General features: G+C 44.5%; 1 protein-coding gene and 1 long non-coding RNA gene across 7 annotated transcripts in view; one reads left to right on the top strand and one right to left on the bottom strand.

Annotated features, from left to right (window-relative positions):
- Nucleotides 1-1348: 1348 nt before the first annotated feature.
- Nucleotides 1349-14614, top strand: part of Slc2a12 (solute carrier family 2 member 12) — a 58096-nt gene continuing 44830 nt past the window's right edge. The window contains exons 1-2 of one of the 6 annotated variants that reach the window (XM_085689204.2): nucleotides 1364-1455; nucleotides 2256-2348. Coding sequence is in view for 2 of the 6 variants with exons in the window: in XM_048425495.3 (XP_048281452.1) it covers nucleotides 2234-2348 (115 nt within the window). In the remaining 4 variants the exon portion in view is untranslated. Of the gene's footprint in view, nucleotides 1456-2046; nucleotides 2349-2433; nucleotides 2569-6465; nucleotides 6545-14614 lie in introns of those variants that run through there. The other 5 variants (XM_085689208.2, XM_048425495.3, XM_048425490.3 and 2 more) reach the window with 5 other exon arrangements.
- LOC125394573 (uncharacterized) lies at nucleotides 1720-2372 on the bottom strand. The gene is made up of 2 exons (XR_007230269.3): nucleotides 2241-2372; nucleotides 1720-2049 (listed from the first exon to the last, which is right to left on the bottom strand). It is a non-coding gene; the product is annotated as an uncharacterized LOC125394573 (long non-coding RNA).

The following is a 14614-nucleotide window of genomic DNA, read 5'->3' as shown; positions in this document are numbered from 1 at the left end:
AAGTGAGTGCAGGCCAGAGATTGAGATAGCCAGTGGCCTTTGTCAGGCCAACAACAGCAAGACAAGAAACAGAGTCCGATGCCAGGCAGCAATGTGGTCCGTCACGTTGTTTCCTTGTTATTTTTGACTTCTGGTTTATGCCTACGGCGTCTCTGAACAGCACCGTTACAAAGAGCAGAACATTGGTTACGGAGCCACTTCATAAAGCATTCTAGAACTGGGGTTTGTCTTGTGCCTACTCAGCTGCCACAGCAAGCAATCCAAGACTTCCTGCTAACATAGGCCTGGTGGCTGGTGGGTGGTGGGGGTGGGGTGGTGGGGGTTATGCCATAAAACAAAGTATTTCTACAAGTCACCAAAGCTAAGAACCTATGTTCCACCCCCACGCTAAGTTCATTACAGGTTCTGGGCAAGAGACTATGACGAGATGACATGTGAGCCTGACAGATAAATACTGCTGTCCTTCTGACACACTTGGGAGCAGGTAAAAGCAGTTTCTCCAGCCATTTTGCATTATGAGTTCTTCGGTGTTGATACATCGGTCTGAGTGGACTTTGAACTTCTACTCTCTTGGCGAGGCCTGAGCTGTGTATGCAGAGCTTGGTTTGTTCTTTCCAGTCACACAGCATGAATGTATACAACAGGTGTATAATCAGTACTAGTTGCACTATTACAGATTTGTTTTCATTTGCTCCTGTATTTCCCAGGGAATAATACAGAAGAGACTAGTGACAAACTTGTGACCCAAAGTATGGGGGGACATCAGCAAGAACAGGTCTTGGCCTGGGCAAGCACAGACTTGCTTCCCGGTACAGGGGAACAGCGAAGGTGAAAAATTTGTGTTTCAGGGCATCTCTGGAGGTCAAGAAGGTACAAAGGGCGTTGGACAAGGCTGGGAAGTTACGATGCAGGAGGATTACAGTGTGAGGCTTCAAAAGCCCAGCTCCATTCCCGATAGCCTTGAAGCAAGTGAGAGCACCCAGAATGTTGGGTTTTGTTCCGAGGCTCCGAACTAAGGTCTGGCAGGCAAGTCCTTTACCAGGGAGCCACACCCAGCTCTAAAGAATTTAGGCAAGTTACTTGGCTTCCATTTTCTCTTAGCAAGCTCTGTTTGGGAAAAGAATCACTCAGGTTCACGTGCCTAGCGTAATTTCTGTTTTACTAGTACTTCCAACATTTTGGTTTTCACTCCGGATGATTTCTGAGACGACGCCACGAGTTTTCTACGGCTGTGGTTTCCTAGGACAGAACCGAAGGTAAAATCTCCCGTCTGTTTGACTGTTTATAGAAGTACACGTTCAGCTCACACACCAGTGAAACACCCCTCCCACTGGTGCCCTGATTTGTTTCGTGTTACAACAGCTCAAGCTGTCTCTGAATACCGAGCGAGGATCCTCCTGCCAGCCAAGCCAAGAGCAACCTGATGTAAGATCCACCGTCTGCCCCTCTTTTCAGGTCAGTTGTGCTTTTTTTAAATGGACAACTTTGCTATAAACTCGGCTGGAAAGAGTCTAGTAAAGAATCGTTGCGTTTGGAGTTGGAAGCAGGCCTTCAATCGTCCCGCAGGCCTGGAGCGAAAGCTATGCAAGGCATTTACCTAGACCCAAACCCCGTTGAAACAAACACATTTTATGCTTTGTTTAAACTGGTGAGTGTCATGACTTTTAGGGTAACAGGCTTGCTTTAAAAGGAAAAAAAAAAAAGGAAAGGAAAGGAAAATTAACACTTTTCCTTCTTTTATTTCTTAACATAAAGTCTTCCGCTGCGAGATTAACTGATACCATCTGTGGGTATTTGTTTCCCCACTCTCGGCTTGCAGACTTGCATTTAAATCTTCATGCTTCTTTCTCTAAGCTTCTTTTCAAATTGCGGCAACACAAGAGCAAGCCCTAGCCGGTGGCCAAACACTGCCTCTGCGTCCCAAGTCTTTTAACCTCTTGCTTCCAACTCGCGTCTGAAGGCAAAACAATCCAGGAGCCACGGCCCTCCCCCTGCTCCTGATAGGCTGCTGGGAATAGCAACAGCCTGTGTCACCGAAAAGGGCAAAGCCTTCGGAAATAGAAACAAAGTTGGTTACAAATCACACTGGCTTTGCCCGAAGGTTCTCCCCCCCCCCTCGAACCCCTCCCACTCTTCTTTAGCATGCTGCCCATGGGGACCGGGACCACTGCTGTCAGAGCGGTAGGTCGGGGTGGTTTAGTGGCGAGGGAGAAGCTGTAACTTCTACGTGACCATGGTACCTGTTGAAAACACAGAGGGCCCCAATCTGCTGATCCAGAAGGGGAGAGAGGCGGAGACCGATGGCAGCTGTGGAGCCAGCGGCGGCCGGCATCCTGCTTGCGCGGGAGGTAAAGTGAGACCGTGGGGCTGGCTCGGGTGACCGCTAGAGGGGAGAGCCGTCCCCGTGAGCCCCTCGGGACTGTGCGTGTGTGGGAGTGCGGGTGCGCGCGCAACCCGGGAGCGCGCTGGGTGCGTGGAGAAAGGAACACAGGGTTTGGTGCGACGTGGAGTGACCCAGAGCTGTACACGTGAGGACTGAAGTCTCCTTGGGACGTTATGTGTTAAAACGTGAGTTACATTCCCGCTACTGCTGCGATGGGCTTCATCAGTTTGCTTTACGTAACGCAATGCATACGTTCTTCTTTCTTGGAAAGGCGGATCAGAGCCTTATTTGTGAGCACCCACTTTTTTTTTTTCATTTATTGTCGCAATTGGACCGTGTGGAACAAGTGGACGTTGTGAGCATCGCTTTTGAAAAACCAACCTTTTAAGTAGACATCATACAGTTATTGGTTATAGGAACAACACAACTTTCTTTTTTAACTTGTGTTATTCTGTGCTCCAAGCGCCTCCTTTTCTTGTCCCTGCTTTCCTGGGGACTTGCCGTTCAAAATGAGATTCATTGAATACTTTTTCCTCCCCAAAGAGAACGTCAGTAGTTTTCATTGCATTTTCTGCACTAGCCTAGATGTTTGTCTTTGCGTCCGCATTTACAATCCCAGGTAACATACATCCCAGGTTTGTTTGTTTGTTTGTTTGTTGGTGCCTCTTTTTATTCATCTAATTGTGTAATAAGATACCAAATACAAATGAACCTCTCCTTCTTACAGTTAATCCTTTCATCGGCTCCACATGCTTCCATGATACATTCCATTGCCAAGCTGCTTAGTAGAATGTCACAAACAGTCACCAAGGCTCGTGGACACAGAAGTCACCCATTGCCTTTCCTCTGGGAATGGGCTGTTTACGCAGTGGGTTTGCCTCCCTTGGGCACGGAATCCACCAAACATCATATGGAAGTCAAGTGGTCCCATCCTAGGAACAGAGAAGCTGCCTTCTTTTCCTGCCTTGCTCTGGGCTTAGCCTGCTCTTTCTTTCCCATGTCTAGTCAATACTTGGGGCCATCTCTGAATGTGGCCTCTCTCTTTGCAAAGGGCCTTGCTGGCTGACTGGAAAGAGCAGGCAAGGGGAATGAGATGGGCGGTTAAAGAGAGGTCTTATCTACAAATTCCTGAGAAATGAGCTGCAGGAGACAGCAGAGCTCTGAACTGCTGCTGACAAGCAAAGGGTCAATTAAATGGAGTCGCTGTGTCACCCTGTCATAATGGAGAGGAAGGTAACTGCCCAGCCCGGCTCTTGCAACGAGCATTAGAAATGGACTAATTTCTACCACCCACTTGTAATGTCAGTAGGAGGCAGGAGGATGTAGGCCAGCCTGGATGAGGAAGTGAAGCCCTGTCTTGCAACGCACACATGCATGCACACACACATGCATAGACAAGCACACATACACACATGAGCACACACATACACACAGATGCACATGTACGTATGCATACGCACATATGCGCATGCGCGCACACTCTCACACATGTTTACGCACACACAACTTTAAGGTGACTTTGAAAGCACAGTGTACCTTCATATCATGCATTGTACACATTACAATTACCTCCATGGGAGGTAGTGTGTAGATATACGTCTTGAACATATATGCAGAATTCGTTGCAAAGTGCTCTGCTTTTATCACTGTAAAGAAATAGTGAATACCACAATCTATCAAATTTAATTCCAGATGAATCTTTATTATATAGCAGAAAAAAAAAAACCCTAAGTTTCCCCTAGCATCTCAGATGAATATTGCTTTGGGTCTTGTTAGGTATTGTTTGCATTTAGATGAATAAAAACCCTTTTAAATTCCCCTAAATTGTTTTAACTATCTCTTGACACCTCAGAGCAACCTTATACAGTAAATGTATAAATGTATTATAGAGCCTTGCTGTATGTTTTTAGGAAATCATCTAATGTTTCCTTCTCTAATGTTGGATTCCATTTTCATTCATTTTAATCAAGAGGTCGATGTTTATTGAAACATTTTCCAAGTACTCTTTTTGGTGTCTTTGTATTTCAAGCTTATATAATTTCTTTTACCCAGGAAATTCAGAGCATTTCAGATATGCTGATTATCAGCATATTTATGATTTTAAAGTTTTTCTATATTTCTAGGTGGAAAATAAAGCAAGCGAAGAGGGGAATAAGGTCTGTAACTCAAGTTAAGATGATTAAACCATGTGAGAAACTAAAACAAACAAACAGTTGACAACAAAAAGACCACAAACTCTCAGCGCCTCACCCCCACCCCCAGTGCTCCTGCACACACACAAAGCATCTTGACTGATCTTCCTTGGTCAACTATTTAATTAAAAAGGGTGCTTTGTGGGGCTGGAGAGGTGGCTCAGAGGTTAAGAGCACAGGCTGTTCTTCGGAGGTCCCTAGCTCAATTCCCAGCAACTGCACAGTGGCTCACAACCACCTATAATGAGATCTGGCGCCCTCTTCTGTCATGCAGGCAGAACATTATGTACATAACAAACAAAAAAAGGCTGCTTTGTCTCTATCAATAGAGGCTAATGAGCTTCATTGTTTTTCCTAGAATCTGTGACTCAAAGTGAACACATTGTCAGTAGAATTTACAGTGTTCATAGACACATCCTAATTGACCTTCAGTTTCAAGTCCTGGTGCCTCGAGCTGACAGACGTAGGTGAAGGGAGACTACCCAGACAGGGCACCTCTCCCAGGGTGGAAGGGGCAAGTTGCCAGAGGCTGGTACAGGTCTGACTTTGGAGATTCCCTGCCTAGGAGCTTTGCTGTCTGCTCCTTCATCATTAGCTCCCGTGCTTTCCTTATTTTGACATCCAAATTCCTGGCCAGAGAGAGTACTCGAAATCTCCTTTGTCTCATCATCACTGGATTTTCATCTCTCTTCTGCCTAAAATGGTCAGAAATCAGGAGCAGCGCTTGTTGTCTGAGTTCAGGTTCTTAGCACTGAAGCAAACACTCTGGAACCAGCCAACTCAGAACTGGACGCACAGATTCTCTGGAAGGTCTGTTGTACATCCCTCTGAAGACATCAAAGGCCGGGACTTCAGAATCCTCCCACTAATCAGTACACCCTAAGGAGTTGTCCTTAAAGACTTTAGAGGTGCTGAGCTAATACGTGCAGGTCCCGGGTGTTCCCTCAGGCTTAGCCTAATCTGGAATATCTGAATGCAGCTGGTCTGGTCTGGCTTTCTTGGGCTGCCCACCTGGAAGTCTTCATGGAGGAAACTTGAGGGGGAATCAATGCATTTTCAGGAAAGAGAGAGTCAGCCTAACCAGTTGGGCCTGATGACAGAGATTTGAATTATGAGAAGATGGATTGGAACAATAGGTCTGTTATCTTGTGCAAAAATAGTGAGTGTCCATGAGTGTGTGCGCACTCACACCCACCCACATACACACACAAAAACTTAAGTAAATGTAGTAATATTTTTTTAAATGACAAAATTGCTGAATCTTAAAACCACGTATTTAACAAATGGATGGCTGACAGCAAGTTGTACATGTCCATAAGGAAGTGGCAGGATTTGGAGACCTGGATTTGTAAGGAACTAGAGGCCTTCTGTATGATAAGACCAGTTCGAAAGGTAAACACCTTCCTTTGGGTTCAGCCAGCACCTCTTTGACACTGGACATTTTTAACCTCACTTGGAAATCACGTCAGAATTCTAACTTGGGACTTTAGTTCAATGTGAGGCTTGAGAAAGTGGTTCCAAGGGGACCTCTTTGGAAGAGGCTGCTGGGATTTGTTCCAGCACAAAGGCACACACAGCAATAGTAGCGCCCTGTCCCTTTCTAAGAACGCACTGTCACCCAGAGAGAATGCAGAGAGGTTGTTCCTTTGCCACAGATCCTGGACCCACTATAGCCACACGAGTATCCAGCCGCAGGAGCAGCAAAGGCAGGCATGCAGGCTGTGACAGGGAGTTGGCAGACATGGCCGTAGCTAGGGCTAGAACAACCAGCCAAGCCACCTGTGCGGGCCGAGACTTACACCTGCATGCTGGAACTGGTTTTTATAACCAGGGTCCCTTCTGATAGGCCATTGCCCCATCCCAGGTGTTAAATATTTCCAACATTGCCCTGCTCTCGGCCAGATCTGCCACAGTAGCTGAAGGAGCAGTTTCCGAGAACATGCTTAGTGGTAATGAACAGGACTCTCAGGTGAGCTTGGGAGAACATTGTTTATGGACGTTCCGGGGTACGCTTAGTGTTCTTGCCCTTTCCCTAGCTGATGGAAGTAGCTCTCGGAATGTCATGGAGTGGCCTGGGCCAAGGCTATGAGCTACATAACGGCAGAGGAATCTGCTGATCTTGAAATGCAGCTTTAGATTTGTGAAGATTTTATTTTTTTATGTACATCATTAAAGATGCCTCATAGGGAGCATTTGCTCAGTGAGAGGAACCCAAGTACTGTTTGGACTCCTCGTTAAAAACTCCTGAGAACATGACACAGACCTCCACCTGGGAGCAGTGGGCTCCCACAGCTGAGTTGAAGCAACCTTTTACCCAGAGTGTATGAGCAAGAACTGGTTTTCTAAGATTCTGAAGGTGAGCAGCCGGAGCTCCCTCTGTCCATTTTTCCTTGTGAGCAGACTTTGCCAGAGGAGTGCACTACCAAATGACTTAAAAAAGCAGCAAGTTTGGGGGCTGAGAAAGGGGTGAGCTGCATAACTTTTTCAATCTTCCCCAAGGACTCTGCAAAATACCAAATGAGGACAATTTCTCATCTTGGAGTCCCTCAAAAAATATCCAATTTCAGTTTCAGCCACAGACACTGAATGCTCTCAAAATACTTCCAGCTGAAATGGAGTCAAATGACCAGCATCATAAATCAAACTCACACAAGCCATTTCTATTTCATCCTGGTTTGTTTGGTTCACTGACATGGTTTTCCTTTCTACATGATAACACATTCATATGTACAGTTGCTAAATGGCTATGTCTCAGTGACATGCCAATTGTTTATGTACTTTGTACAAAAGCAGTAAGGCTGAAATAGCTTAGCAATCATTTTGTGTGTGTGTGTGTGTGTGTGTGTGTGTGTGTAATTTCATCACAGGCATCTCTAATTTTCTTTTTCTTGTTATTGTGTCTTCATTTTCTTTTGGTATCAGGGTACTAGTAGCTTAGAGTAAAAAGAAATGGGTGATGTTACTTCTTTCTTTATGGTAAGGTTTGTGAAGAATTAGTGGTTTCAGGCCCAGAGTCACTGGTGAATTTTACCAAACCTTCAAGGAAGAACCACCACTAATTCTTCACAGACCTTAGCAATCATTTTAATGCCAGCCAGTTCCATTATATTTGAAGAGTGACTCACTTCTAGAGACGTGTCAGGGAAGAAAGTGCACCCCTTTGATTGGACTTACAGTAATGTCTTTCCCTTCATAAACAATTGCGATTTAACTTCACACTCAACCGTGATCCTCTTGGAAGCTGTTGCCTCTTGAGAAGCTTGTGAGTCAGCTGTTAACGTGGCCCCAGGCCAAAGGCAATGTCCACATAACTTCACACACAATGTTTCCACATGTTTGTGGACCTTGGAGTTGGGAGCCATGAGGTGAGCTGATTTGGAAGCCTGCTTGAAATAGCATCTTAAGCTTCAGATGTGTAAGACTTTTTAAGAATAGAGGGGGGAAAGTTGTAATTAGGATCAATTTGCACAGCAAGAGGGCATTCCCACGCTAATAAAATATTTCATTTCCAATGGGAACTAAACTGTAGAAACACACAAGGCAAAAACTATGGGAAAAAAAATGATTTTTGGAGATGCAACTCCATTATCAAGGGATATGGGTTTTAAAACAAGGGAATCCACAAATGTAAAAAAAAAAAAAGGCATGATCGTTATACTGGACATAAAAAGGCATCATCTTATTTCCTGTGATGTCATATAAGTAACTGTTTTAGGCTTTTGGCTTTTTTTTTAATAGTTTAGTAAGTATGCTTTTATCTGAATGAAGACCCATGTGATGTCTATACTTTTTGTGATTGGATTTGGTGCCAGCTGTCTCTCGTGTGGTCATCTCTGTCTCTGTGTCTCTGCCATTCTCTCTCTCTTTCTCTCTCTCTCTCTCTCTCTCTCTCTCTCTCTCTCACACACACACACACACACACACACACACACACACATTGTCTTGTTCCTCAGTCTCTCTTGTTCCTTTTAGTTGCTGAATGGATCAAGTGATTTGTTCCTGTAGTTTCCTGTAGTGTGGGTTTGGCCGTCTGGATCCTGGTGAGTTAGTACAGCATGTTCACTTCAGTCCTGTGTTTACATGACCAGTTGACTCTTCAGGCTCTGGCTGGTGTAGGTTCCTCACCATGGGAATGAGCCTGTCACAGGAGCTGCAGAGACTCTGATGCTATTAGTGCTTGTTGGGAGTCACTGATGCTGTCACCAGGCCCAGAGGTTCATAAATCTGTTCTCTCTGTCTCCCATCTCAGGCCTGAAAGAGTTCTTTGTCCTTTGATAGGTGTAGAGTCGAAGCCTTTTGTATTTTCTTTCTTCTTCTTTGAGATCAGCTTTAGCTCCTGCCAAATCCCCACGCGGTTCCATTTTACATCAATTCAGATTAAAAAGACTTCTGTGAAATGAGTACCATGGGCAAAGTACTTCAATGATAATGTCTCTTTTAATTAGAATTCTTAAAATTTATTTATTTTTATTTTACTGGTGTTGTACCTGTGTGCGTGTCTATGTGAAGGTGTTGGATCCTCGAGTTAGACAGCTGTGAGCTGTTATGGGGGTGCTGGGGGTTGAACCCAGGACCTCTGGGAGAGCAATCTGTGCTCTGAACTGCTGAGCAACCTCTCCAATCTGCACAACATCCCTTCTAATCTCGTAATAACCACTGGAGGGAGATTAACCCTGTTTCACATACAGAGTCAGAAGCCGAGCAAAGATCAGCTGATGCTCACCGTGTACTTGCGGCCATCCAACAGCCGTTCTCCCAGCACTTGAATTGAGAAGTATTATTTAATCCTCTGACCGAGGTCACAGAGGAACACAAAGCGTAAGTCTTGCTGATCTTGTCAAAGTCTAGCCACTAACTAACCAGACCCTGTGTTTGTAGCCTAGGCCTTCACTTCTGAGCCCCAGGTATCGAGGGAGAGGCAAAGTGCCCTGCTGCCCAGGCCACAGAAAGAGTAGGTGGCTTTCCAGAATCCAACCACAGACTCGCGAATCTTGACCAATCAATTAGACCACCAGCACTCTTGCAACTTCCTTACTTGCCCAATCCAGGAGTGCAGGTTGAACTCATTTCAGGACTTGGCTGCATTCTACATTAGTGAATCCCTTTAATTTCATGTTATTTTTTTTTCCTCTATAAGATTCTAAGTTCATGGTTGAGGAAATGAGGACCTGGGCTAACTTCCCACTATCCATGTAAAAATGCCAGGCATGGTCGCATGCACTTGTAACTCTAGCACCGGGGAGGTGGAGGGTCTCTGGGGTTTGCTCTCCAGTCAGTCTCGCCTCATTGTGAGGTGCAGGCCAATGAGATCTGATCTCAAAGGGCATCCCTGAGGATGACAGCTGGGGTTGTCTTCTGCATGCACCCCCACTATGCATCCTCCCCCACGCACACAAGCTTGCATACACATAGCCATAAAGGATATGATAAATTCATAAATAGCGTATTTTTTTTTTACCCATCAGAGCTCTTAGCCGACTGGCAGTGCTTATAAAGTTCTGCATAGTTAATAATATGAATTATGCTTCTCTGTATTATAGCATGAATATCAGAGATGCTGTGTGTATAGCACAAGGATCGCCACCAGCGGTATCCTGGGGACCTTGGTGCTCTCTGGAGTCACCAAAGCTGGTGGGGCTGACCATCAAGATAAGCTTTGTCTACCGTCTGTGCCCAAGACAGGGCTACACATGGTACACATATGATTGGTCAATGCACAAGATGAATAAAGAAGGACTTATTGGAGTCATCAAAAGAGGATTTGCATTCAGAAATATACTGGTTAGCTAACTGTACAAGAGACACACTGTATGATGCTTCAAGATAACAATCTAGTGTAGTTCCCTGCCTATAGATTTTTACCAGCTTGTCATAAAATTAAAAAAGATAAAAATCTAAGTGATTAAAGATATAAACTGCCTACTGTCATGCTGATCAACTATGGACTGTATGACAGGTTATATATAGGAGGTTATAGCAAACATTCCAGGATGTCTTTTGATTAAGACATACAGATGCTCTTGTAGATATATGATATATTTGTCTACAATACTTGGTTCTGTGATATGCTATACATACATTCATACATACATACATACACACACAAAATGTATATGTATTTCTTTTCTACTTTTTTTTCAATTTTCTTAATTTTTTTAAAGTAAGAGGTCTGGACTATGTATTTATTTCTTTGTTGGGTGCTTTGTAGTTGTCACATGGGGCTAACATGTCACATGTTACTCTGTGAAATAACAACCTAAAAACCCACCAGGTCCAAGGCCCTGGTCTAGAGCTCCAAATCAGAAGCAGTAAAGAATGGGGGTCATGTCCCACAAAGCAAGGCAGAGAACAATGACAGAAGACACTTTATGTCAAGCTCTGTCTGCCCCCCCCCCCACACCTATACCTTTTTTGACAAAAGTGCAACTGAGAACTGAGGACAGTAGGTTTGCAGAACATTCTAATGGGAGAAAATAGGTAAGATGGAAGCCGAGGAAAGAGGATGACACATCCAGGGTATGGCGAGGGTTTCCAGTTGAGGGGAGCAGCGGGCATGGAGCAGGGAAAGCCGACAACAGAGGAATTTGGAGCTGCATGCAGGGACTGCCGGGAGCTTGGTGTGCGGCATGGAGAAACTCCTGGGAAACAGCCTACAGCAGTTTAGAAAAGTCCACCAAGTGACTTCAACTTTTCCAACTCTCGAAGGTCATCAGGATTTCAATAGGAAAGTAAAGCTTGGCCCAGCCCTCTGCGGTTAAATCCTGAAGCCCCCAGACTCCCTACCTTTACATCTGCCCTCAGGCACAGAGGCTCTGAAGGACTTGTGACTTTTCTGATTCTCCTGCCCGACTTTCTGTTTTCCCTGGATCCCTGCCCTTCCCTCACAGCAGTAGAACGGTGGCCCTGTCCCTGCTGCAGCTTTTAAGAACTCTGTAGCCTTTCCCCTCCCTGTTCTCAAATCCCAACCACACAGGCTCTTCAGAAAGTGACTGCCGAGCTCACTGACTATTACACGGGTACATTCTTCAAGGTCTCTTGTCACATCCACGGCAGGAAATCTATTGCAAACTTGGCTTTTTAAAATCTTCGGGTTCCTCACCAAATTGGGCCCTTGGCTTCTTTTCCCATCCTTGTCAAAGCACGCCAACAACATATTCTACCCTTTTCTTCCATTGCTCCTCCGTCTTGGACTTTTAGCCCTTCTTTATTCCTTCCTCCCTACTTCTCTCTCTGAATTTTTCCTTATCATAGAAAGTATTTCAGTCTTTTCTCCCTTTGTCTCCCTGGTCCATCTGTGCATTGGCAGACTTCCCCGTGAGCAGCTCTCTCAGTGCCTGTGTGACCATTCAGGCCTACATTTTTAAAAAGGAGCTCTTTCTAAAGTTACCCCCATTATAGGATTTACAATATTACTTATGTTCTTCCCACCTCGTTGCCCTATTTAAGAATTTACAAAGCACAAAGGGACCCAGGTGCGGTGGTGCACTGTCATAGTCCCAGCCACACATGGGAGGTAGAGACAGGAATATCAGCAGTTGAAGGTTTTCCTTGTCTACATAGCAAGTTCAAGGCCAGTCCAGGCTACCTGAGACCCCATTCTCAAGAAACAAAACAAACAAGACAACAACAGCAAAGCCCACAAGAGGGCAATTTTTCAATCATTTTAAAGTAGAAAAGCATCAAATCCTCTTATGATTTCTTTGTGACTTTATACTTATTAACTAAAAAATGCAGTGGCAGAAGACTACCCCTCTGTATGTGAAACAAATGTCCTTACATTTGGAATTTTGTAAAACAAAAGGTATGTTACTATTAAAAGAAAAACCTGTTAAATAGTCACTCACGGGAATTCTTTCCAAGACAATATGGACTTTCAAACGTCTGTATCTTAACATAGCTCCCACATGCTAAGAAGTTCCATCTAGAAACATCAGAGGTGGCTAGGCAGGATGGCTGTGGGGTTTGTTTTTATTGAATTCCTCCTAACCATCTATTGAAAACCTATGTAGACACAGAAACACATGCACAATGGCAGTAACCTTGAAAACCAGACATAGTCGTCAGAGAGTAAGGTGCAACAGTGAGTAAAAGGAAGACGCTACAAAAATGTCTAAGGCCAGGGAGTGACATGTTGGACTCCTGAGAGGTCCTGCTGTAGATACAGAGGAGTCAAAGGAGAGCAACTCCACAGGCGCTGACTTCCCCGAGGGTCGAGCATTCTGCTCCACAGCGCAGCTCTTTCCACACTGCTTGTCATCTTTACTTCTTTCTGCACCTCCTCATCACTGAGATTTTCAGAACTTCCACAAGTCTGGCCGGGGCTTTAAGATAGGCAGAGAGAAGAAGGCAGGGGAAGACAGGGGAAGGGAGGGGAAGACAGGGGAAGGGAGAAGAAGGCTGAGGAAATCACTGGAGACACCAAACCCGACAGGGATATCTTCATTAAATATATTTGAAGTTGAAATAGATTCTTTGATGCGTTAAGCCCCTGGTTTTCAGGTCTTCCTGTTCTTGTAGTAAAAGGCATCATAACGGACTTGTGAATAAAAAAAAAAAAAGAACTCAGAAAATCTGGTACTTGGCCAGTACATTCCAAATATGGTAGAGAAGAGTGAGGTTTTATTTCCCCCCCCCACTTTTACCAAAATCATAAATTTTAGAAAGCTAATTTTGTTCTCAAAGTAAATCTTATAACAATGGATTACAGAAAATTAATGGAATGTCTGTATTAGGTGGCTGTTATTTAACTATAACTAAGCACCTGAGGTAAATGTTTAGTTATATTATACTTTGTTTATTTAAATACTTCATTTATTTAGCTTATGTTTTTAAAGGCTGGAGTCCAAGGCTGAGGATCTCCCTTATCTGGCTAGTTGTGGGGATCAAAAGGTTATAATGTTGGGAGCACATGTGAGAGGGGGAAGAAATCTTATAACAAACCAGAAATCCAAAAAAAAAAAAAAGTACAAGGTCAGGATCAGGCATGCGTAAGAACTCATTCACACCAAAGCTCACAGTAGAGTTGTATGTGGTGGTGCATGCCTGTCAGTCCAGCATTTGCTACTTGAAAGCAGAAGGATCCAGGAGTTCAAGGTTATCATTAGCTACAAACTAAGTTTAAAGCCAGCATGGGCCATGTGAGACACTGTCTTTAAAAAATGAAGAAAGAGAGAAAAACAAAACAAAACCCATTCCACAACATCAGTACCACTGACATCAGTACTACCTGTCGTTGACATCAGTACTCCCTGTTGTTGACATTAGTGCTCCCTGTCATTGTCATCAGTGCTCCCTGTCATTGTCATCGGTGCTCCCTGTCATTGTCATCGGTGCTCCCTGTCATTGTCATCGGTGCTCCCTGTCATTGTCATTGGTGCTCCCTGTCATTGTCATCGGTGCTCCCTCTCATTGTCATCGGTACTCCCTGTCGTTGTCATCAGTGCTCCCTCTCATTGTCATCAGTACTTCCTGTCATTGTCATCAGTGCTCCCTGTCATTGATGTCGGTACTCCCTGTCATTGTCATTGGTACTCTGTCATTGACATCGGTACACCCTGTCATTGTCATCAGTACTCCCTGTCATTGACGTCAGTACTCCCTGTCATTGTCATTGGTACTCCCTGTCATTGGTAAGGTTCCTTATGACCTAAGAACCTTCCACTGGAATAACCACCTCGTGAATTACCACACTGGCATCAAGCCTCCAACATACAGATATCTAAGGGACTAACAACATTCAAACTATGGCAACATCTGATGAGGACTGGAAGAATGAAAGTGTAAGCAAACAATGTTTTTATCCTCCTTCCTGGAAAAGTCAAACAGTAGCAGCTGTTAAGGGAGGTCAAGTTTCTATTGGTCTGGGTCTTGCTGGGTGCTGGAGGGACAATTAGAGGTGTTGATGTGGGATTCCCCTCTGTATGCTGTGAATATCACTGGTTAATAAAGGAACTGCTTTGGGCCTATAACAGAGCTAGGTGTGTGTGGGGGGGACTAAACTGAATGCTGGGAGAAAAGAGGTGGAGTCAGGGAAAAGCCA

This window comes from Myodes glareolus, chromosome 1 (genome assembly GCF_982192425.1).
Source record: "Myodes glareolus chromosome 1, mMyoGla1.1, whole genome shotgun sequence".
Classification (NCBI taxonomy): Eukaryota; Metazoa; Chordata; class Mammalia; order Rodentia; family Cricetidae; genus Myodes; species Myodes glareolus.
This window is presented reverse-complemented; position numbering and strand designations above follow the sequence as displayed.